The 24,541-nt window shown below is 39.3% G+C and overlaps 1 protein-coding gene across 1 annotated transcript; it reads right to left on the bottom strand.

The window, feature by feature from the left end:
• Nucleotides 1–2,875: 2,875 nt before the first annotated feature.
• Nucleotides 2,876–24,165, bottom strand: LOC136239857 (CD2-associated protein-like). Its single transcript, XM_066030607.1, has 7 exons — nt 24,095–24,165; nt 13,729–13,910; nt 13,619–13,670; nt 8,241–8,422; nt 7,275–7,322; nt 6,826–7,071; nt 2,876–2,910 (listed from the first exon to the last, which is right to left on the bottom strand). Exons 1-7 carry the CDS (start codon nt 24,163–24,165, stop codon nt 2,876–2,878), a joined length of 816 nt encoding a protein of 271 aa, XP_065886679.1.
• Nucleotides 24,166–24,541: the final 376 nt, after the last annotated feature.

Below are 24,541 nucleotides of genomic sequence, written 5' to 3'. Positions count from 1 at the left end.
TTTCAAACGGAACTGAAATCCCCGGTACACAGCTTCTAATAGTTCTTGCGCGACAACAAAAACAAGCAAATCACGTGCATAGGATTTCGACCAATCAAATCGATTTATTTTTGAACTTCAAACTATAATTACCACACGTGACTTCCGCTTTAAATTTGTCGACGCGCAAGAACTATTAGAACCTGTGTACTATACAAGCCATACTTCTGGCACATGTCTACTCCGGTATGCGTATCCAATAGCCTCTTGAGTTGTGACGAGAGAAGTGAAAGACCGTCTCGAGAGGAATGAAGAGAATAGTTATCGGCGTGTCCATGAAGCAGGGGTGATGAAGATTGCTGGGAGCCTTGCTTTCAACCAACATCGTCAGTAGAAGCATCTCAATGGATGCCTGTCATGATGTGGAGGAAGAAATACCTGTCCAAAAATCGAGTGCGCCTTCAATTGAAACGAATGTGTGTTGTTCAGAAGAACCGAAGTTTATTCAGAGTTGTAGTTCGGCTCTGGTGGATACACCATATGGATACACGCTCAACAACAACAAACACTGGCAATACTGATTGTTACCCAGCGAGACATGCACAGACGTTTAAAAATTCCCTACTTAGGTCAGTGGCCTCCCTGGTTTGACCACTGAGTGTGGCGCTTGGCCGGTATCCGGGGGTGGGGTCTATTCTACGGAACGGAATGATGGAATAAACTACGGAACGGAATGCTTTCTCAAATTGAAGCTTGCAGCTTACCATTGCTGTACAAGTTATCGGTGGCACTTCCAGCAGGTAATCAAACGTACCCCAAGAAAGATAAAACGAATTTAAGGATCGATTGTGGGTTCTTGTTGATTGTCATTAGTAACAAAGTAGAGTTCTACTGATTGTGGGAATAGCTGACTCAATGTGTTCATCTTTGGATGTATCAAGTAAGGAACTTAATGCATGACTTGTTTTTACTAGTATGTGAGTTTTTTTGGCTTACTTTGACTTCAGAATGTACAGTCTGGGGCCCAGCCTTTCTAATCGGCATAAATCAGTATGTAACTACACTACAAAGGAAACAAGTATGGTGACAAGCTTAGTCTAAGCAGAATCTAAAGGAATTTTGTGCAGTGTGTGAGGAGCAAACATTCAGATACCTCAAGGAGGCTATGTTGTGTGAACATCTATGATAGAGTGGTGGACTAATACCAGATATCTCAGCCTGAGTAGTGAGTTGAATCCAGGATGGGGTCTATTTTACAGAATGGAATGCTTTCTGAATCAAAACTTGCAGCTTGGCTAGCCGCTATCATTGCTGAAATTGTATTTTATCAGTGGAACCTCCAGGAAAATGGAATAGGATAGTAATAAAATATTAATAGCTGTCTCATGCAGTGATTGTTCTACTGCCTGATATATCAAGTAGGTCTCTTCAATTCATTTATTGCATGACCAAGGCAAGTTTTGTTACTACAATACAGTAGCTAATTGGATGTCAGTTGTTTCTGTTGATCTTGACAAGATAAATAGTTTAGAAGACCACTCAATTTCTTCAGTTTCAGAGCATAATATCCACAGAGAAATTAACTAGAAAGTTACTGGTGACAGGAAAAGGCTAGGTGATCATGACTTTATTCAGTCTAATAAACAGAATATGTGACTGTCTCTGGGAAAACCGGTCTTATCGCCCATTTAAAAGTATCGAGAAACGTCGGTTTTAAATATTCTGTGTGTTGTAGCTGGCCAATGGTGGTAGCTACGCATACCAAATTTTCACATGTTTCACAAAAATTTCTTACCTTCCTGATCATCCACTGAAGAAGTAGTCAACAGCTAAGTTTCCCGCCATTTTAGATAGTTTTTAAACCAAGGTTGTCTGTATCAGGCGAGCTCCAGAAGGGTGGGAGGCGGGGGCCCTGGAAGGCGGGCAAGATGGTGTTCAAAAATTGAAAAGAGACGTGCTGGGATGAATTAGGCCAAGTTATAGGCCATTCAGGGCTCAGAACTGGCTAAAATGAAAGGAAATTTACAGCACAGGTCATTGTCCAACACCACAGAGCTGTACAGCCACACACAGCCATCTCCTGGTTGGCCAGAGCTCCATCAAGACCCCAGACCACTCGTACGGCTCGCCACTGTGCTCTAGAAAAGCAGCCAGCTAAAGCAGACCACTTTACTCTGGTCGACTGTGGCAGTGAAACTTGATAGTGCATTCATTAAGCTTTGTGTTTGTGTGAAAAAATCAAACTTCCTGTCTTGGGCGATAAGAACGGTTTTCGTAGATCCAGTCACATATATGGTTGATTGAGGGAGGTATCACTTTCAGAATGCTCAGACGACCAGTGATGAGATGCATGGATTCATCAAATTTTTGTTGCGGTTGGAGACATTATCCAAAAGCAAACTGACTGTATATAATATCAATTCACTTTCTTTATATTTTCTCAATTTTGAGCCTGTATATATAGCTACAAATAATTAAATTTTTCTTAGTCAATAGAAATCCTAGAATAAGATGGGAGAGAAAATTTATCTTTGTTTACCTATACTGTACAACTTCAAAGGAAAATGAAGAAAACATACAGACAAATCAATAAAATTAGTACAACTACAATGAAGTGAATTACAGATTTAAATACTTAATATGAATTAGAGTCTTTAGATATTTATTGCTCCAAAGCAAAATTATAGATGGAAAAAACAAAGACTGGTGAGATCTTGGTTAATTAATGACAGTGGTTGAAGATTAAAAGGGTGGTAACTTCTTGTTTTTGAATATGTTGCAAAGTGGAGGTACAAATCAAAATGGGATATCAATTTCATTATGAAAAATTTGTATACATAAATAATCTAGCAATACTGTATTCATTTGTCCTCCACTTAAATATGCTACAACAGTGTCAGTACATTGGCAGTCTACCTTGAAATCTCAACTCTAGAGTAGATCCAACACCGCACTATAACAAACACATGTGATCCCACTGTAATTTCATGGATCAGCTGGACTGGGAATCACTTGAAAATAGATGAACAAAATTAACCTATTTTGTTTGAAGTGAAGCATGTGAAATGTTACACTTAAGAAATCCTAGGATTCTTAGGTGGTATGTAATTAATGTGAGAGTTCCATTTAAGGTCTGACTAGATACATTGAAATTACACACGCATCTTGGTCCAAATCACATTTGCCTGGTGGCTATGGGCATGGTTTCACATGTATAGAAATCTTATAATTGAGATTTGGTTGATCTTGGAGTTTTGGCATTTAGCCTGATTCAAGGCTAGCAGTCAGACACATCTTTGAATTTGTGTAACAGAAAAAATCAGCTCACTATTGAACACAGCATTAGTCCGCTGCACCGGCTGCTAATAACTTCATGCATATATACACTTCAGTGATGTTTGCAGAATATAGCCTCCTTGCGGTCTGCCAAAATATTTGCTCCTCACACACTGCACAAAATTCTTCAAGTTTTAATTCAGCTGGCTCTTTCCTGTTACTAGTCACAGTTCCTGCTTGCTTTATTTGTACACTGACTTATGACTTGAAAAGCCAGCCCAGACTGTTTTCCAACGTCAAAATAAACAAAACAGCTCACATAAAGTGCCCTTCTTGATATATCCGTAGATGAACCATGGATGAACATCACTGATACAGCTCATCCCACAATTAATACTTCGTTACTAATGACAACCAACAAGAACCCACAATCGATCCTTTAATTCTTTTTATCTTATGTTTAATCACCCACTGGAGGTGCCACTGATAACTTGTAAGGGCAGTTTCAGCAATGGTAAGTTGCAAGCTTCAATTGAAGAAAGCGTTCCGTTCCGTGGTTTAGTCCATCATTCCGTTCTGTTCCGTTCCGTAGAATAGACCCCACTGTATCCGGGTGCCGCCTGCAGATCGAAGTCATGCTGGGGTTGGCTTTTTTTCAGCATTTGTCCCACTTTACTTTAGGGATACTAAACTTAACGATTTTCACTTAGGTTCCCTGGGCTAGTGGTGAAGCACTAGTCTCGCATGGCCAGACCGCTTTTTTCCGTATATTGGGTGGGGAAAAAAGGGTCTGGTGCAACTCCAATAGCTGTTTACTTCTGAGCCGTCCCCACATTCCGGGGACACTAATTGAATAACATTGGTCACAAAGGAGGTGCCATGACGTCCGTAAAACTATGAAGTATTCCTACACTCCTGCTCCGGTTGTGAGTCTTGTTACACGATGAGGATTAACTTTCAAGACGCTATAAAAGAGACATCAGAGCAAATTAAGATTCGTTTAAAGGATAAACAGATCTCTAGTTAACTTACTGACGTCATGGCACCTCCTTTGTGACCAATGTTATTCAATTAGCGTCCCCGGAATGTGGGGACGGCTCAGAAGTAAACAGCTATTGGAGTTGCACCAGACCCTTTTTTCCCCACCTAATATACGGAAAAAAGCGGTCTGGCCACGCGAGACTAGTGAAGCACCTCGTACAGGCTCTGCCTTCTGTGCAAACCCTCCCGCAGTGCCCAACTGGTAGACTTGATAATAATAATAATATAGACTTCAAGCTGACTTGATATCGATTCGGTGTAGCTATCAATTACTTTCGGCGGCCTCGTAAATTTAAAGGCTTTTTACTCTTTGATTTTGTTAACACGTCTGGCCAAGCCATTCGTTCTATGCGCTCATTTTATACATGTCTATTGAGCGTTGGATACTCTCCCTCCCCACTACTATTAACTATTGGTATTACACATGTAGCTACATAAGTACACATCTTCGTGTACTTAATGCACTTGTCAATTTCATGCCCCACCCCCCCACCCGGGGGTGGTGGGGGAATACAGGGGATTTGACAAATCGTGGTGTCAAATTCCCCACTACTGGGGCAAAATCGGCCGTCAAATCCCCACTATGTCCCCACCCCCCTAATAGGGGATTTGACAACACCACGCATATTTCATGCATGCGACTAATAATTAACCTGGTATACACCTGTAGCTAGCAAAATCATAGTGAGTACGATTTAATTGTTTAGAAATGCAACTACCGAAAATCGGTCAGTGAATTGGAGAACTGTCAATTGCCCCAGGGGTGGGGACAAGAAGCAATGTCAAATCCCCACTTGGGGTGTGGGGACGCCCGGGGATGGGGGGTGGGGCATGAAATTGACAAGTGCATAAATATTATATCTCTTTATAATTAATATAGTGAAGTTCTGATTATCAGTACCTCACTTCACCTCCTCAGCTAGTTTCTGGTCATTATGTATTGGTGGGTAAATACAAACATTCATGATACTAACAGTACTGCATTTGCCGGTCAATAATATTTTACCAGGATGCTCTTTTGCATCAAATTAGTTCACAAGGCTTTAGAAAAGAAATGAAAGAGCAGATTCTTATAAGTTGAAGACATTAAGATGGCTCTACTACCAGATGAGGCAGGTGTACAAACTAAAGGCCTGAGCAAAATACAGCACTGACAACAATGAAGGATATTTTATATTCATACCTGATGTACACTATTTCAACACTACAGCTATATAAGTACAGTGCTCTCTTGACTAACCGACCCCCTTGGTACCATGATATATCATAATCAAACCACATTAATTTATACAGAGCCCTGTTCAATTACTCTAATAGAATGCACACCTTATGACAAAATCCTCTAATAGAACAATCGTTTCTGCTGTTCGGATAATTGAATGTTTGGATAATCAAGTGTTTGGATAATCGAGGGAGCACTGTACTGGTTTGAGGCTTGCTTCCCTTTTCTTATGCCTCTAACAAGCTGAGTGCACAAATTTAATATCTACCACATTCCACACTAGTCTAAAGTCCAGAGTACAATACAGGTTCCTGTACGTTAATGCTGGAAGCACTGCACAGTGTATCTCCAAAAGTACAGTAGATGCTCTGATGCTCTTCAAACCATGGACATGTACTTTGTTACACAAAAGGCATGAAACTCTATGTAGCAGACATTCTATCACATGTGTATTCACATGTGCCTATCACATGTGATTTTACATGTTTCCTCCACAGATAATAATGATGAAAGCATGAAATTTGCCACAAACTCCTTAGTTCAAGATTTCCAGTTTCTGACTTAATAGACTTTCTTAGCTCCATTTTTTCATTTTTTCACATGCACAAAACATCACTAATATATTACTAGCCAATATCTTCCCTTTCAAGAACTGAAAAGTCTATTCTCCTAAACAATTGCATATATAGCCACCTCTGAGGCCATGAGACCATACCTTTCGAAATTACCAAGGATAATAGGCAACAAAAAATTCAAAGGTTGTACCATATAGGGGGAAAGTTTTGATGGCCGAAACTTTTGCAGATTGTGTGGCTTTGTCAAAACCCGCAAAAGTTTCCCCGCTGCTGTTGCTGCTGCTGCTGCTGCTGCTGCTGCTGCTGCTGCTGCTGCTGCTGCTGCTGCTGCTGCTGCTGCTGCTGCTGCTGCTGCTGCTGCTGCTGCTGCTGCTGCTGCTGCTGCTGCTGCTGCTGCTGCTGCTGCTGCTGCTGCTGCTGCTGCTGCTGCTGCTGCTGCTGCTGCTGCTGCTGCTGCTGCTGCTGCTGCTGCTGCTGCTACTGCTGCTGCTACAATGAGTATCTGTCCAGATTGAATGATGTGTGAAATAAATAAATTTGCTTAACAATGTGGAAAGTCCTGCAGCAGCCCAGCTTCTTTCATGAGCCAGCCCACTTATTGGGATTGTGTATCACTGTCTATAGCTAGTCATACATGGAGCTACACCCAGCACCAGACATGTGGTGTGTTGTCAGGTCCACCATGAGGATGACAAAAACACAATCACTACAAACACACACACACACACATACCTGTACTTGGTGGTTGTTGTTCAGTTGGAGCTGCAGCAGGCAGTGGTGTGGGCTCATTCATTTCATGAATTTCCTTAACAAAGTTGCTAGGGAAGACTCCTTCCTTGTTCCCAATCCTACCCTTCCACCAGCCATCTTCTACTACACCTAATATGATCACTTCATCACCAACTGCTAGCTCTAGTTCATCTTCAGCTTCTGGATAATAACTGAACTGGGCCTTAGCTTTGCGTAGCATATTGCTGCCTGGAGAGTAAACCATTAAATAATTAAAATTTCTATGTAGCATGTAAACAAGTGGTGTACATGATGTACGTGTTGTAACAATGTATGTGTATGTATGTATGTAGGTGTGTGCGTGCACGTGCACGCGCGTGTGTGTGCATGGACTTGTTTTGAGTCTACTGTGTACACATCAAGTGTATTCCTCAAATGATACAACAACTCACCACCAATTCTCCCTCTCAGTAGCATATTAGCTGGCTCAGATACTGGTACTGCAAGATGATACAATACATTTAAGCCATGTAATGGTATATCAAAGGTACATTACATACACATTAAATTATAGATGTACTGCAGTATATACTGTATGGTAGCATTCAGTGAAACATCAAAAATGTAAAGTCTTAAAATTTCTTAAACTACACAGCTACAACAGTTGGAGTACATAAACCAGACATTACTATACAGTTGTATTACAGATGATCGGTAGATTTGTGTTATCATATACGATATCAACAAGTCTGTGCGAAAGTGAATAGTCTGGCCATGGCATCATGTTACTTGCCCAAGCCACATGCTTGCACAATCCTTCTAAAAAGTCATACGGCATCGTTGGCATATGTACAGCTTTTCCGGTGGTGATATTCCTTTTAATGCCTACCTGTTGATTTACTGTACCGTAGATGCAATAAGAAATTAACAGCTAGTTATCTTTGTAGTTGTGCAAAACCTCCATTCCCCTCACAATCATATATTCTAACCAACCCTCTGTAGCCCGGCCATAGCTACAACACATGTACTGCACTAGTTTACATCCAGTATCTACAAGCAGCTAGAGTATGACTTAACTGCAATGACTACACTAGCACTGCTTGAAATAATGGTCAGATATCTCAGTGTCCAAAATTGGTGTTTGTCTGAACGTCTTACATTTTGGTTGGACATAATGTCAGTCATGATATACTCAGACAAAATGTATATCAGACTTGACAGTGTTTCAAGGCACAAGTTTGTACAAAAATATGCTTTTTTTTGTTCAGACACGATGTCCTAACATTTCTGCCTGCTTATTTCAAGTACTGCACTAGACTGTGCGAATTATTGTTAAGGGTCACAAATAATAATCCCTTGGCTATAGCCATACATTATCAACCACACACTACAAAAACTAACATGGTATAATTTCATACCTGGTGGAGCAACTTCCACTTCCTTCACAAAGTTGTCAGGGAAGATGCCTCTTTTGCCATTTATCTCACCTTCCATCCATCCATCTTCAACCACCTCACAGTTCTTAATGATGTTGCCAACACGAAGTGTCAACTCATCTGGTTGTTTAGCATCATAATTGAACAGTATACTTCTACTGTTTCTATAAAATAATAGTATAGTGTGACACATACCTTACATGGCTCTGTGTGTGTGTGTGTGTGTGTGTGTGTGTGTGTGTGTGTGTGTGTGTGTGTGTGTGTGTGTGTGTGTGTGTGTGTGTGTGTGTGTGTGTGTGTGTGTGTGTGTGTGTGTGTGTGTGTGTGTGTGTGTGTGTGTGTGTGTGTGTGTAATATGTGTACATGTATGCATACTCATATGAACATTTGTGTAGCAGTACAATTAATGGCATTTCATGACAAAAAAGTCAATAGTAAAAATAAAAATATTGTCTACATGCAGTACCTAAAAGAATCACACATGAGACCACAGGAAATAAGTAGTGTGGTGTGTGTAGAGTTCCATGAATGTGTACATTTGTGCAAGCGTACACATATGTATCATTTTATTAAAGTGTACACAAAGTCTACAGTATTTACAAGAAATAACAACAAAGAAAGAAGAGGTGTAAATAAACAAGTAACCTGTACTAGATATGTGGAAAATAAGTGGCACCACCACTGCTACATGTACCCAGAACACTTTCACTATAGAAACCACTATAGGTAGATTGTCTGCCATATATATGATGATGTAAGAACAGTTATTCATGTTACTCATGTTAAAAATTCCATTGGTTGGTAGGCTACTAAGTTACAGTATGCCTAGTACAGTGAAACCTCCTGGCACCTTATTACAAGACTGGACATGTCATCAAATACAGTGTATCTTGTGACTGCAAAGAAATGTTTGACCCATTCAAACCCCAACACCTCAGAATCAACATATATTACATATTGCTGTATCACAGCTCACCCAAATTTTTGTGTGGCTATCATAGCTAAGACACAAACTACATTATGCAAACTTCTTGTAAGACAATAGTATTTCAAAATAACAAGAAGCTCTGTCAAGCTCTGTATTCAGTTGTAAGACCATAAGCATTGCTTATGGGCTCCTGGTAAGGCAACACATCGTAACATGTGAATATGTAAGTCATGATGTTAGTACTAATCTAATCCAAAACAGCCAAGCTGTAAAAAAAGAGTGCGGCCCTTAAAAAGGCTATGTTGAAAAAAGATGTGAAATCCAAGGTGGCGGCCAGGAAATGGCTGTGATGGTAAGTTAATGGTAAAAATTTTAATAACGACAATTCAGGTGAACTCGGTGCCACTTGGTCTTGGCACAAATTCACGTTATTAAAATTTTTACCATTAACTTACCATCACAGCCATTTCTTGGCCGCCACCTTGGATTTCACATCTTTTTTCAACATAGCCTTTTTAAGGGCCACACTCTTTTTTTACAGCTTGATTGTTTTGGATTAGTCTTCATTTCTTTTTGTATTTGTAAATCGGATGGCTGCAGGTTCGAGGCTACCTAGGTCCAGTCATGGATTTTTTCTCCTTTCTGCAACTTTTCAAACACACCTTAAGTAGCTAATGTCTTAGTGTCTAATGTCTTTGAGCAGGCTGTAGGACCAGGTGTCCTACAGACCTTCAGCACTTGTGCTGTAAAGCTTTAATAAATTAAAAAAAATAAAATTGTATACCCCAAAGCTGGCCTATGTCTTACTTTGGGGCTTTTTTAACCTATCTTTTTTTTTTCTTTACCACAGGAAAAAGAAAAAGAAGATTTTGAATATTTAAACTAATTCTGATTTTATCAGTAAATGTACAAATTATATATAATACATATATTTATTACATGTCAATTATTCCCTACAGATAACTTGTATGCACTACTAAGTGACTTGAAATGTAGCTGAACTCTCTAAAGGGTGATTTGCTTGTATATGAACTCTCTACAGGTGATTTATTTCTAGGTGATCTCTCTACAGGGTGACTCGTTTCTAGGTGATCTTTCCTTTTTTCTAGCTGATCTCTTTACAGGGTAACTTGTTTACACAGTAGCTGAACTCTCTACAGAGTGACTTGTTTGTAGCTGAACTCTCTACATGTTGGTGTCTTTGTAGCTGAACTCTCTACAAGGTAACTTCTTCTAGCTGATCTCTATACAGGGTAATTTGTTTGCAGCTGACCTCTTTACATGATGGCTTCTTTGTAGCTGAACCTTCTACAAGATAACTTCTTCTAGCTGATCTCTCTACAGGGTGACTTTTTGTAGCTGAATTATCTGTATGGTGATTTGTTTGTAGTTAAACTCTCTACAAGGTGATCCTTCTAGCTGATCTCTCTGCAGGATGAATGATTACTAACTGAACTCTCTATAGGGTTATCTGTTTGTAATTGAACTCTCTACAGGGTGATTTGTTTGTAGCTGAACTCTCTACAAGATGATTTTTTCTAGCTGATCTCTCTATAGGGTAACTTGTTTGTAGCTGAACTCTCTACAGGATGGTTTCTATGTAGCTGATCTCTCTACAGGGTGACTTGTTTCTAGCTGATCTCTCTACAGGGTGATTTGTTTGTAGCTGAACTCTCTACAAGGTAACTTCTTCTAGCTGACCTCTCTACGGGGTGATTTGTTTGTAGCTGAATTCTGTACATGTGATTTGTTTGCAGCTGAGCTCTTTACAGAATGGTTTCTTTGTAGCTGAACTCTCTACAAGGTAACTTCTTCTAGCTGATGTCTCTACAGGGTCACTTGTTTGTAGCTGAACTCTCTACATGGTGGTTTCTTTGTAACTGAACTCTCTACAAGGTAACTTCTTCCAGCTGATATTTCTACAGGGTGATTTATTTGTAGCTGAATTCTCTACAGGGTGGTTTCTTTGTAGCTGAACTCTCTGCAAGGTGACTTCTTATAGCTGAACTATCTACACAGTGATCTTTTCAAGGGTGCTAATTAAAAGTAATTGCAAACACATTAGAATAGCACATGCAATATAATTTCACAGAAATAAGTACTGGAAGGCTATACTGCTTTCTTATGCAAATTCTTTCCCCCAAAGCCTTGGAGCTGTCCTTAAGTTTTGATCACATACAAAGGGGACACACCTCCTTTTTGATTTGAAGGGTTACGCTATTTCTGACAGGTTACAAGGCTTGCTACGTCGATTCTTGACTGATAAACGGTTGTAGCAACCCTTAGGATAGTACCTGGAATGTAATTTCAGTGATGGCCTATAGGCCACACACCCCTCACTGATGTGAGTTGAAGAACTCTAAAAGGTTCAGAAACAAATTTCAGTAAGCAGCATTTATGTTTAACGTTTAGTTTAATACATCTTGATGAGTTTTAGTCCCGTGTGTTGCTTCAAATGGCATTTTTAAAACTGCTATACTTTTGCTTTTATGGCTTCACAAGTAAACGGCATCTCAAAGCCATGACACTTGCTCTATATCTTGCAATTGCCTTAGAAAGCAAAGATTTTAATACCTGGGTAGGAATGATTTTAAAATACGCCATACATTTTTAGTGTTGATATCTACTTCTTGTGGGTGAAACAAGAAGATGGAGATTTGGGACGATTTTGGAAATTTTTAGTAACTCCCAAAACCACTTCCCTTGTGCTTTATACTTCCAGGTCAGTCTTTACAACACTATAGAGGAAGGTCTGGAAGGTTTTTGAAACATATCCAAAGCTGGAAAGGCTGCTTTTAGCGTGCGTTCTATTAGAGAATTTTGAAAATTTCTGCCCTGATCTATATTATGAACCACTATCATGGTTCATGATACAGCTATTATCTAATTCATTATGTAATAGTTCATTAATTACATTGCTAAGTGTAACTTGAAGTATCTTCTCAACTGTTTATAGCTAGTTTATAATGTTTCCTTGTATAAATTTTCTAGACAAAGTTACTAGACTACTTTTCATTATAGCACATGTCCCATCCCTCATTTTAAGCAGAAAGAATATGCTATTTCTGGTAACTTACCTTCTTTTTGGCCATTTTATACTCTTACATCCAGATGGGAAGGCCATTCAGAAACTCTGTAGAGAGTTACCATACCTGTATTTTAACCCAGCAAGAAGAAACCACCAGCTTAATTGTGTGGAAGCTTTTATACAGGTCTCAAATGTACTGGCTGCTTTTACTACTCAATGGTATTGCTCACAAGGGTGTATACAAACAAACATAGACACACACACACGCACACGCACACACATACACAAAGAAACTGCTGTGCTAGCATGGTCACATCCCTACTCAGTGAATCAGCATTGGGACACCTGTGTGCTACTCAGGTGTTGTGAGACAGCATGGGAAAATTATCATGGGGCAAGACTAGTAAGGTGCATGTGTGTGTATGGACTTGCTTTGAGTCTACTGTGTACACATCAAGTACGTGTATTCCTCAAATGATACAATAACTCACCACCAATTCTCCCTATCAGTAGCATATTGGCTGGCTCAGATATTGGTATTGCAAGATGATACATATATTACATACATTTAAGCCATGTAATGGTATATCAAAGGTACATTATATACACATTAAATTGTACATGTACTGCAGTATATATGGTAGTATGCAGTGAAACATCAAACTATCACACATGTCATGTCTTAAAATTTCTTAAACTACGCAGCTGTAACAGTTGGAGTACATAAACTAGACATTACTATACAGTTGTATTACAGACAATCAGTAGATTTGTGTTATCATATACAATATCAACACTGGCAAGTCTGTGTGAAAGTGAATAGTTTGGCCATGGCATCATATCACTCCTCCAAGCCACATGCTTGCACAAATCCTTCTAAAAAGTCATACGGCATCGTTGGCACATGTACAGCTTTTCCAGCAGTGATATTCCTTTTAATGCTCACCTGTTGATTTACTGTACCGTAGATGAAATAAGAAATTAACAGCTAGTAATCTTTGTAGTTGTGCAAAACTTCCATTCCCTCCCTTACAATCAGTATAGAATTATATATTCTAACCAACCCTCTGTAGTCCGGCCATAGCTACAACACATGTACTGTACCAGCTTACATCCAGTATCTACAAGCAGCTAGAGTATGACTTAACTACACTAGCACTGCTTGAAATAATGGTCAGACATCTGTCCAAAATTGGTGTTTGTCTAAACGTCTTACATTTTGGTCGGACATAATGTCAGTCATGATATACTCACTATTGGTAGAAAATTCACCCAGACAAAATGCATATCAGACCTGACAGTGTTTCAAGGCAAAATCTGTTCGGCATTTGAACAAGTTTGTACAAAACTATGCTTTTGTTCAGACACTATGTCCTAACATTTCTGCCTGCTTATTTCAAGTACTGCACTAGACTGTGCGAATTACTGTTAAGGGTCACAAATAATAATCCCTTGGCTATAGCCATACATTATCAACCACACACTACAAAAACTAACATGGTATAATTTCATACCTGGTGGAGCAACTTCCATTTCCTTCATAAAGTTGTCAGGGAAGATGCCTCTTTTGCCATTTATCTCACCTTCCATCCATCCATCTTCAACCACCTCATAGTTCTTAATGATATTGCCAACACGAAGTGTCAACTCATCTGGTTGTTCAGCATCATAATTGAACAGTATACTTCTACTGTTTCTATAAAGAGTAATGGTATAGTGTGGCACAAATGTGTGGTGTATGTAGAGTTCCATGAATGTGTACATTTGTACAAGCGTATACATGTGTGTCAAGTGTACACAAAGTCTACAGTATTTACAACAAACAACAACAAAGAAAGAAGAAGAGGTGTAAATAAACAAGTAACCTGTACTAGATATGTGGAAAACAAGTGGTACCACCACTGCTACATGTACCCAGAACACTTTCACTATAGAGCATTTTCAACACGTGATCTACATTACGTAACTTCAAATATCGTCTACGCGGCCGCCATACTGGTGAACCAAGCACTGGTGAACCGTATAATGGTTTGCTCAATATAGTGTGTTTACAGTATTCTTCTGGCAGTGGAGAGAAGTCATGGTTGCTGTGGAAGAGAATTGCATCTTTGGCAGTGCTTTAAGGCTAGGAGGGTGATTAATAAGCACGAAATGTGCCGGGACTGAACTGAAAGAGGCCGTTCTTTAGAAAGAATCTCGAGGGAATTTCTCCGTGTTAAACACCCGTTTCTTGGTATCCCTGACAAGAGTGATCATTCCAGTGTGTAGTGGTTCAATGTCAAAGGACTGGGATGGGTAATGCTGTTCAACATTTCCGCGTAAGGGGGGTTGGGCACTAGCTAGTTATATTGTAGTTGTCCTTGTTGACCTTCTCTGCACCATCTCTAGTTTGTAAATGTTTTGTTCATAGTATGGAGACCAGGCTGTATACAGGCATATTCAAGAATGGGACAAACACATGTATTATAACAATAGCATTTAGCTAACTGTTAAACCGGACATTTTGCTATGTTACATTGTAAAAGGCCTGTTACTGAATTTGCCTTTGCAGTGGTCATGTTGATACCTGTATGCTGTGCCCATTTTAGGTTGCTGTCCAGCAATAACAACACCCAGGTACAGCACTTAGTATGGCTTACTAGGTGTTGGATAGGCTTGGGTTGTCACAACTAACATGAAAGTGAGACAACTGTAATTATGACTGCTGAAATATGACCAGCAAATGCAAATCTCAATAAGCCGTATTTTACTGAGTGCCACATGTGTTCTGTTCTTGATAGCTATGCCACGGTGGTATCACTAGAGACTTGGTGGTATTGGGCAATTTACAGATAATATAGTTGTTTATTTTTATTTTATTTTCCAAAAAAGTGCAGCCTCAGTTTGAGGATTAACGCACATATGAAACATGCATACAAAATGTTTTACAATATGATTGATTATGGGATTACTGATTGGTAGGGGAAAGTAATAATAATTTCAGTTGGTACTTAAAAATTTGTAATGATTGTTGTTGGATTAGGTCAGGTGGGAGTGAATTCCACAGTCTAATTGATCTAGGGAAGAATGAATTACTGTACTGATTGGTCCTTGCATAGATATGATGAAATCTTTGATCATGTCCTCTGGTGTTAGAAGTGACAGGGATTAAATCAACTGGGGATATATCAATGAGATTATGAACAATTTTGTAGAGGAGGGTGATACTAGATACTTGTCTGCGGTGTTCTAAGCTGGGAATGTTAAGGTCAATGAGCATGTTAGTTACGCTGCTGAAACGCGAGAAGTCAGCCATAATGAATCTGGCAGATTGCCTCTGTACTCGTTCAAGCTTATCAATGTCTCTTCTTATGTGAGGGGACCAGACAGGATTGGCGTATTCTAAGATTGGTCTTATCATGGCATTATAACATTTCAATTTGATTTGAGTTGGGCAGGACTTAAGATTTCTCTGTAGGAATGCTTTGACTGATAGAGTTTTGGATGTGATGTTAGTAATGTGTGTGGACCAAGACAAGTCATTGGTGATTGTAACTCCTAAATATTTAGTAGATGAAACTTCTTGGATAGAGATGTCATTAATGGTGTAGTTGTACGTGATCGGATTGTGTTTACGAGTGATTCTCATGAATACACTTTTATCAGGATTAAAAAACATACCAGGTCTAGTGCCCCATTGTGATAAGGAGTTGAGATCATTTTGAAGTGATAAACAGTCGGATGTAGAGTGAATAACAGTATAAAGTATGGTATCGTCAGCATACAGACCAATGTTGGCATTGATTGATAATGGGAGGTCATTAATATAACATAAAAATAATAGAGGGGCTAAGATTGTTCCTTGGGGGACACCCGAGTTAACTGCATGTGACTCACTGGTTGAACCGTCAAGAGTTACTTGTTGATGCCTACCGATGAGGAAGTTTTGTAGCCATGTTAGTAGTTCCCCTCTAATACCATAGTAGGATAATTTGTTACATAAACGGTGATGGGGGACTTTATCAAATGCCTTAGATAGATCTATAAAAATGATGTCAATTTGAAAGCCAGAGTCAAGAGATTTAGAAATGTTGTTTACGGTAGTAATAAGTTGTGATTCACATGATCTTCTAGGTTGTTTCTCCATGGCAAGTGCTGCACACAAACAGAGTTGCATGAAGATCTTCTGCATACCTGCATGCAAACTCAAGTGTCATGATCAACTATATAGATGCAAAATTAGAGTAGTAGACTAGATAGTAGATGTCCAGAAAATCTATATACAACAGATGGCACACATTTGTGTCGTTTGTAAGATTTGTTTTGTTATAGAAAAACAACCATATTCTTGGACTCCATGCACTGTTCACCAGAAAACCAGTATCTGCAATTTACACACATCAGGGGAATTGATCACTTCTGATTAAATGTTGTCATGTCTGTCCATGTGTCCCATCAGTACTACATGAATGTAGCTTAACTTCTCACATCTACGTACACTGGATAAGCCACAGTTATGACAATCATGTCAGAAAGGTTTATTGTATTAACCACCACTGAGACTCACCACTTCAAGTGGATCACCCAAAATTATATTTTTCATAAAGTTCTTGCATTTAGTGTATGATTATTGTATATGTTTGGTTTCATAAGTTTTTGCATTTGTATACGTCTGAGGGGTAGAGACGATTAGTATAGTGACCCATCTATTATCCGAACCCAGAGTGTGTTCAGATAACTGAACTGAAATTGAAGCTCATTCATTTCTGTACAGAACTGTTCAATTAGTCTAATAGAATGCACACTTATTCTAACAAAACTATCATTTCTACAGTTCAGATATGGCCATATATAGGAAGGACCATTGTAATAAGTCATCAACACTTTAACATATTCAGTCACATCACCACAGCAGTAATACTTAAAAGTATAGCATTGATTGCAAGATCTGTGAAAGACACCTCCCAGAGTCTTCCTTTCGGCAATCCCAATTGCAATATTATGTGCACCGAGTATTTCTAGGTGACAGCTGGCTACATATACAATGGACCAAAGAATCATAGAACATCATAGCTAAGCATTTTCTATCATGATATTAACATTTACAAAGCCATACAGAGCTCATATCTCACTAAAAATCAGGCTGAGCCTGAACCATTCACACTCAGTAGCTCGAACGTAGCTACAGTGGATCTGCTGAGTTAAATCCCAGGTGGTACTCCAGCCAGTAGCCAATACCTTTAGTAACAACAGCAAACAGAGTAACAAAACTTGCCCGGAATAGCCTTTAAGAGAAATTTCCTGTTGAACGGCTCTATTCAATCGTGTCGAGGTTCTATTTTTAGTCTGCCCCTTCGTGCAGTTACTAATCAACCTTGTAAAGAATTGCCAGAGGTGTACTTCTCTTCCACTTCTAGTACACCGCCAGAAGAATACTGTAAACACAATACAATGAGCGAACTATTACACGGTTCACCAGTACAGTGGTTCACCAATATGGTGGACGCGTAGGCGAAACTTTAAATTACGCAATGAAGATCACGTGTTGAAAATGCTCTATAGAAACCACTATAGTTGGATTGTCTGCCGTATATATGATGATGTAAGAACAGTTATTCATGTTACTCATGTTAAAAATTCCATTGGTTGGTAGGCTACTAAGTTACAGTATGCCTAGTACAGTGAAACCTCCTGGCACCTTATTACAAGACTGGACATGTCATCAAATACAGTGTATCTTGTGACTGCAAAGAAATGTTCGACCCATTCAAACCCCAACACCTCAGAATCAACATATATTACTGTATCACAGCCCACCCAAAATTTTGTGTGGCTTTCATAGCTAAGACACAAACAAACTTCTTGTAAGACAAAGAGTATTTCAAAATAACAAGAAGCTCTGTCAAAGCTCTGTGTTTGGTTGTAAGACCATAAGCATTGCTTATGGGCTCCTGGTAAGGCAACATGTTGTAAACATATGAATACGTAAGTCACGATGTCAGTACTAATTATTGGGTGTCCTTGTTTGAAACCTTGACTTCTATTTTAGTATACAATGTACTGTATAGTAGGGATGATGGATATTTGGGCGTGCCCCATGATAAAATATCACCGAAAAATGTGCCTCAATTTCCCTTCACAATGACATGACAGTATTTGTTGGGTAAAATCAAGCCCAAAAATGCCTTCAGATCAACCTGAAATGTTTTCATCAAGTTGCATAAATAAAGCCTGTATATATATATATATATTTCCACACAGGTAAGCTTTGGCTAAAAGGTAGTTATATTTCCCAGTTTAAAATACATGTTTAGTGACTGTACAAACTTTTCCGTTGCAGACATACATGCACAGTCGGTACTAACAGTTGGGCTCGAATAGAACCAGATTCCTTGCTTCATGCCAAGGCATTCAGCAATAACAAGTTTAATGTTGTGCTACTTCTAAAAGCTTACAAAGACCACCTCCACATTGTAATTAGATCCCAAAGATGGATAATTAATGACCTTATAAATTAATAAGACCACTACACGGTCACCTTTTGTAAAGATCACCTTCTTTACAAAGACCGCTTCTTCACATTGTCATAATAGCTAAGGTTCGAACATCTATTTCATTACTTTATCAAAACAGCTAAAAAGGCTGGGTTCTTAAGGTCATTATCTCCTTATGACTAGTTATAAGACTTTCATTTTTCTTTGATACAGTAGGTTGTAGGGGGCATCGACTATTTTTGTGTACCACATTTTATCCGGTACAAACTAAGCAATGATGGTACAGACTTGTGGACCAAAATATGGGTGATGACATTTACCCCTTTCTATGAGTCATGAAATATACATGTTTGAAGCTTATCAAATATTACCATGTAAAGAGGTGGTAATTGCACAGAGGTAGTCTTACAAAAGGTGACTATAAAGTGGTCTAATCAATTAAATTATAAAGTATGTCTGCTATCTTTAGAGGTGGTCTTTGTATGTAAAAGGTGGTCTATAGCAGGGTCTATAGTGAGATATTTACTACTCTAGGATATACGTACATATATAACTAGTTTTGATCATTTCCATTTTCCATTTCCATTTTCCATTTCCATTGTTTCCAATTGCCCCTTCTAAAAACCTATAGGCACCCATTCCTTAATAGAGAATTAATCAATAATGGCTATATCACTTTAGTTAATTGATTTTAACTTTCATAATGCATACAGCTATTATCTAATTCATAATGTAACATGCTTCATAATTCATTAATTACATTGCTAAGTGTAACTTGAAGTATCTTCTCAACTGTTTATAGCTAGTTTATAATGTTTCTTTACATAAATTTTCTAGACAAAGTCACTAGACTGCTTTTCATTATAGCACATGTCCCATCCCTCATTTTAAACAGAAGGAATATGCTATTTCTGGTAACTTACCTTCTTTTTGGCCATTCTATACTCTTACATCCAGATGGGAAGGCCATTCAGAAATTCTGTAGAGAGTTACCACACCTGTATTTTAACCCAGCAAGAAGAAACCACCAGCTTACCTGTGTGGAAGCTTTTATACAGGTCTCAAATGTACTGGCTGCTTTTACTACTCAATGGCATTGCTCACAAGGGTGTGTATGAATAAACACAGATACACACACACACGCACTGGGACGAATATTGAAACTTGCCTCTAATAAAATGTTCGAACATTTGAAGCTTCGGTGTTAGCTTTCAAGTTACAAGTTTTCTTGTATTTGCTAGCATCCCTCTTAAGTTTTATCTTTCTAATCCTATTTAATGAGTTTATAAACATTTGGAAAGTGCATACAGTGTAGCAACAGTACTGAATGATGCAATCGATCAATTGCAAATGGGCGTGTCCGCTATACTGCAATCATGCATAGGTAAATACCAACTAATGGCCAAACGGATGTTTTCCTACAATATCTATCACTTTATAAGGTGTTTTAGGCTATAACTATGGTAGCAAGCTAAACTGCAATGGTTTAAAAGTGGGCGTGGCACTTGCAAAGAGATGAGCATCAATCGTGCAAGATCAATAAGCAGCTGCAATAAAGACAACGATGTTTATTTGTAATTCTTTCATAGACTATGAGTGCATTACGAAGCTTCAAAGGATACTTTTATAATTTGAAGTTTACTTACTAGTATTTAAAAAAAAATGTTAATTTGAAGTAGGAATAAAAAGTAGTGAAACAAGAGATGAATGATGGTATTACAGCATAGCTCGGTAGGAAAGTCCCTACTTTAGCTAATGTGCCAAAGTACGGACTTTCCCATCAAGCTATGCTGTAATACCATCATTCATCTCTTGTTTCACTAATTTTTATTGCATAGATCCCTACTTCATTTTTAAATTAAAAATACTAATTTGCTAAGTTTTTTTTGTTGTAGCACAGCTAGCTAGTTACAGCTTATTAAAGTACATACTGTGCCAAAATTGGAAGCACATAGGCCTGTAGTAGTGTGCATAGCTTACCTTTGATTGTAGTAGCAGTGGGCTTAAATGTATGTAATATGTGTATCATCTTGTAGTACCAGTGTCTGAGCCAGCTAATGTGCCACTGAGAGGGAGAAGTGGTGGTGAGTTATTGTATCATATGAGGAATACACTTGATGTGTACACAGTAGACTCAAAGCAAGTCCATACACATGCACACATGCACCTTCGTACATACACATACATTGTTACAACAAATACATCATGTACACCACTTGTTTACATGCTGTACGCCCTGTGCGCCTTGTCTTTCCTTTAGAAAGCACTTATGCTGCTGAAAGAGTAGGGCGCTTATAATTTCAAGTGTTGCACGTGAAATCTATGGTGAAACATTAGGGCTGCTGAGTTGTCACTTTGACTTTTGTCAACACCTGGACTACAATCGACAAAGAGATTTGAGACGGAGTGATACTCGATGGCTTGTTCCTCTGAACACGCTGACTCAGCCACTCAGTGCCGGACAGCGAGATCAGCGAGTGATTCATGTGATTGGATAGTATATACTCGAGTGGAAATTGTATTACTTCATCCTGTTAGTTGAGACTAAGCTCCAGACAACTGAAAGGGCCTGTTCGTTCGGACAACTTCCAGCCGGGGTGAACAGAATACAGACCATCATATTGAGACAAGTCATAGATCTGAGCGCATGTAATGGTATATCAAAGGTACATTACATACACATTAAACTGTACATATAATGCGGTACATATGGAGCATGCAGTGAAACATCAAACTATCACACATGTCATGTCTTAAACTACACAGCTGCAATAGTTGGAGTACATAAACCAGACATTACTATACAGTTGTATTACAGATGATCGGAAGATTTGTGTTATCATATACGATATCAACAAGTAGGTGTGAAAGTGAATAGTTTGGCCATGGCACCATGTGAATAGCACTTGTCCAAGCCACATGCTTGCACAAATCCTACTAAAAACTAATTTACATCAAGCAGCTAGAGTATGACTTAACTGTAATGACTACACTAGCATTGCTTGAAATAATGGTCAGACATCTGTCCAAAATTGTGACCCAGTCTGAGAAAACCGGTCTTATCGCTCATGTCAGCAGATTCAATTTTTCACCCAGGACACAAAGCCACATGAATAAACTATCTAATTCCACGTACAATCAAAATCAGCTAGACTTGAGTGGTCTGGTTTTGCTGGCTGCTTTTCCCAAGCCCAGTGGTGATCTGTACATGTGGTGTGGGGCCTTAATGGAGCCCATGGTCAGCCTGGGGATGGCTGTATGTGGCTGTACAGCTCTGTTGTGTGGAATAAGTACCTCTGCTGTGAATTTTCTTTCATTTTAGCCAATTTTGAGACCTCAATGGCCCAAAACTTGGCCTAATTCATCCCTATGCCTTCCTTTTCAATTTTTGAACACCATCTTTCCTGCCTTCCAGGCCCCCCCCCCCCCCCCCCGCTCCCACCCATTTTGCAGCTCGTCTGATAGTCAACCTCGGTTTAAAAACTATCTAAAATGGCAAGAAACTTAGTTGTTGGCTACTATAGTGGATGCTGTGGAAGGTAAGGAATTGGTGTAAAATGTGCAAAAATTCAGTACACATAGCTTCAACTATTGGCGAGCTACAACACACTGAATACTTAAAACCGGAATTTTCGATACCTTTAAATAGGTGATAAGACTGGTTTCCCAGACTGGGTCACAATTGGTGCTTGTCTGAACATGTTACATTTTGGTCGGACATAATGTCAGTCATGATATACTCACTATTGGTAGAAAATTCACCCAGACAAAATACATATCAGACCTGACAGTGTTTCAAGGCAAAATCTGTTCGGCATTTGAACAAGTTTGTACAAAACTATGCTTTTGTTCAGACACTATGTCCTAACATTTTTTCAAGCACTGCACTAGTAGTAGACTGTGCGAATTACTGGTAACTGTTAAGGGTCACGTCCTTGGCTATACCATACATTATCAACCACATACTCATGGACAGATGGCATTTGCTCCCCAGGGTTAACACCAGGTAACCACTGATGTTACAGCTAGGTGGGCTGTTTTCCCCAGTTAACACCAGGTCACTACCTAAACAACTGGGTAGACTGGAGCAATGTGATTAGAAGTTTCTTGCTCAAGGAAACAACATCAACAGCACCTTTCAATTACCAGGCCGGTGCTAGTCACTTGGCTATGCTCCTCACGCATGCACACACGCGCGCGCGTGCGCACACACACTTTTTGTAAAACAATTATAGAAAGCCAGGCAAACACCTGCGGCCAGCTGTGAACGTGTGCCTGGTTTCAAAGAAAGTTATGGAAACTTATTTGGAAGTGCTTCAGATTATTTTGAACACGATTTTGAACTTCATTTTACCTGCTGGCAACAGTTGCCCTCTGCCAACTACACTATATCTCCTTATTTATAACTACATATGTAGCTTGCTACACTTCTCCTTAAAGAATACTGTGACTGCTCTATTAGAGTATCTCGAATGATGCTATTAAGCTAGGTTCTCCATCAGAGCTACAGATAATTTCAAGGGGGCTAAGCCCCTCCATAATTTTTTTTGACAGGGGCTGCAACTCCCCTTGCAGGGCCACCCACAGAAGGGGGGGAGCAACTGAGGCATTTTGCCCTGGGCTCCAGTCTGACAGGGGCCCCAGGAGGCCCCATCAAAGGCCCCTTGAATACCTGTTTAAAAGATTGATATACTCTAACAGAGCAGTCAGATCTAGATACTCTAATAGAGCAGTCACAGTATTCTTCAGAAGAGCAGTATAGCAAGCTTATAAATAAGGATAGTGAGGGGTAGCTATTGTCATTGTCAGCATGTAATGACTTTTTTTGGTCTTCGATTTTTTATTTTTTATTATTATAGACCTTATTCGTTTAGAACAGTAAGCGCCCTCTGATGTCACGCAAAGCCATACAAGGGTCCACATTCACCATGACGATAGTGTTTTGGACGCCATTTTGAGTTCTAAAACTGGGCGAGCACGACCGTTGCTATCATGTTACCATAGTTATGGTACTGCAAATGGCGAATTTGGCGAAGAATTGTGATGTTACCATGGTTTAGGCACTGCAAATGGCGAACATTGGCGGACAACTCCTTCGCAACGGGTTATAAGCGCTATGAAATTAATTCAGTGAATAAGGTCTATTGGGGAGGCAGTGTTTACTGATTAAGCCCAGGGAGAAAATTACAGAGGGAGGAATTACAAGGAGGGAACATATATAATAGTTATATGGGTACAATGTGGGGTCTATGAAATTTATAAACCCGAAGGCCCAGGCTGTAGCGCACAAGCGAAGCAAGGGTGCTACTAACGGCCTGAGAGTTTATAACTTTCATAAACTCCACATAGTGCCCGTATAATTATAACTGCTTTAGACTCTATTTCACGTTACACTCAAATTAGTTACCTCATCCACGGCTGTTTCTGTTGTAGGCTCGGCAAAAGCGGCTGGTTTTCTTGTGATAATACTAACGCCATGGCAACTATACATGTGCATGTTCTCGTGACAAAATAAGCGCCCTCATTACATCACAGCACGTGAAAAATGCATACTGATTGGATAAACCTAAGTTTTGAACATATATTGTGCCTGAAGACGTGGAGTAGTCTCGCGTGGCCAGACCGCTTTTTCTTCGTAACGGCGCTTATCGATTAGAGATTATAAGCGCCTACTCCGAAATAGGGTCTGGTCCAGAATCAATACGTAAACTCATTTTCACACCCCAAGCAAAAGCTCGGGGTGTTTAATCAACTTTCGTCATATAACGTATACTTCCTTTTAAATTTCAAGCCATGTACGCACTGGAAATGCCATGAACGATAGCCGGTGGAGTTGATGAGAGACGCTGAGGCT

The sequence above is a fragment of the Dysidea avara genome, chromosome 12, assembly GCF_963678975.1.
Source record: "Dysidea avara chromosome 12, odDysAvar1.4, whole genome shotgun sequence".
Taxonomy (NCBI): domain Eukaryota; kingdom Metazoa; phylum Porifera; class Demospongiae; order Dictyoceratida; family Dysideidae; genus Dysidea; species Dysidea avara.
This window is presented reverse-complemented; position numbering and strand designations above follow the sequence as displayed.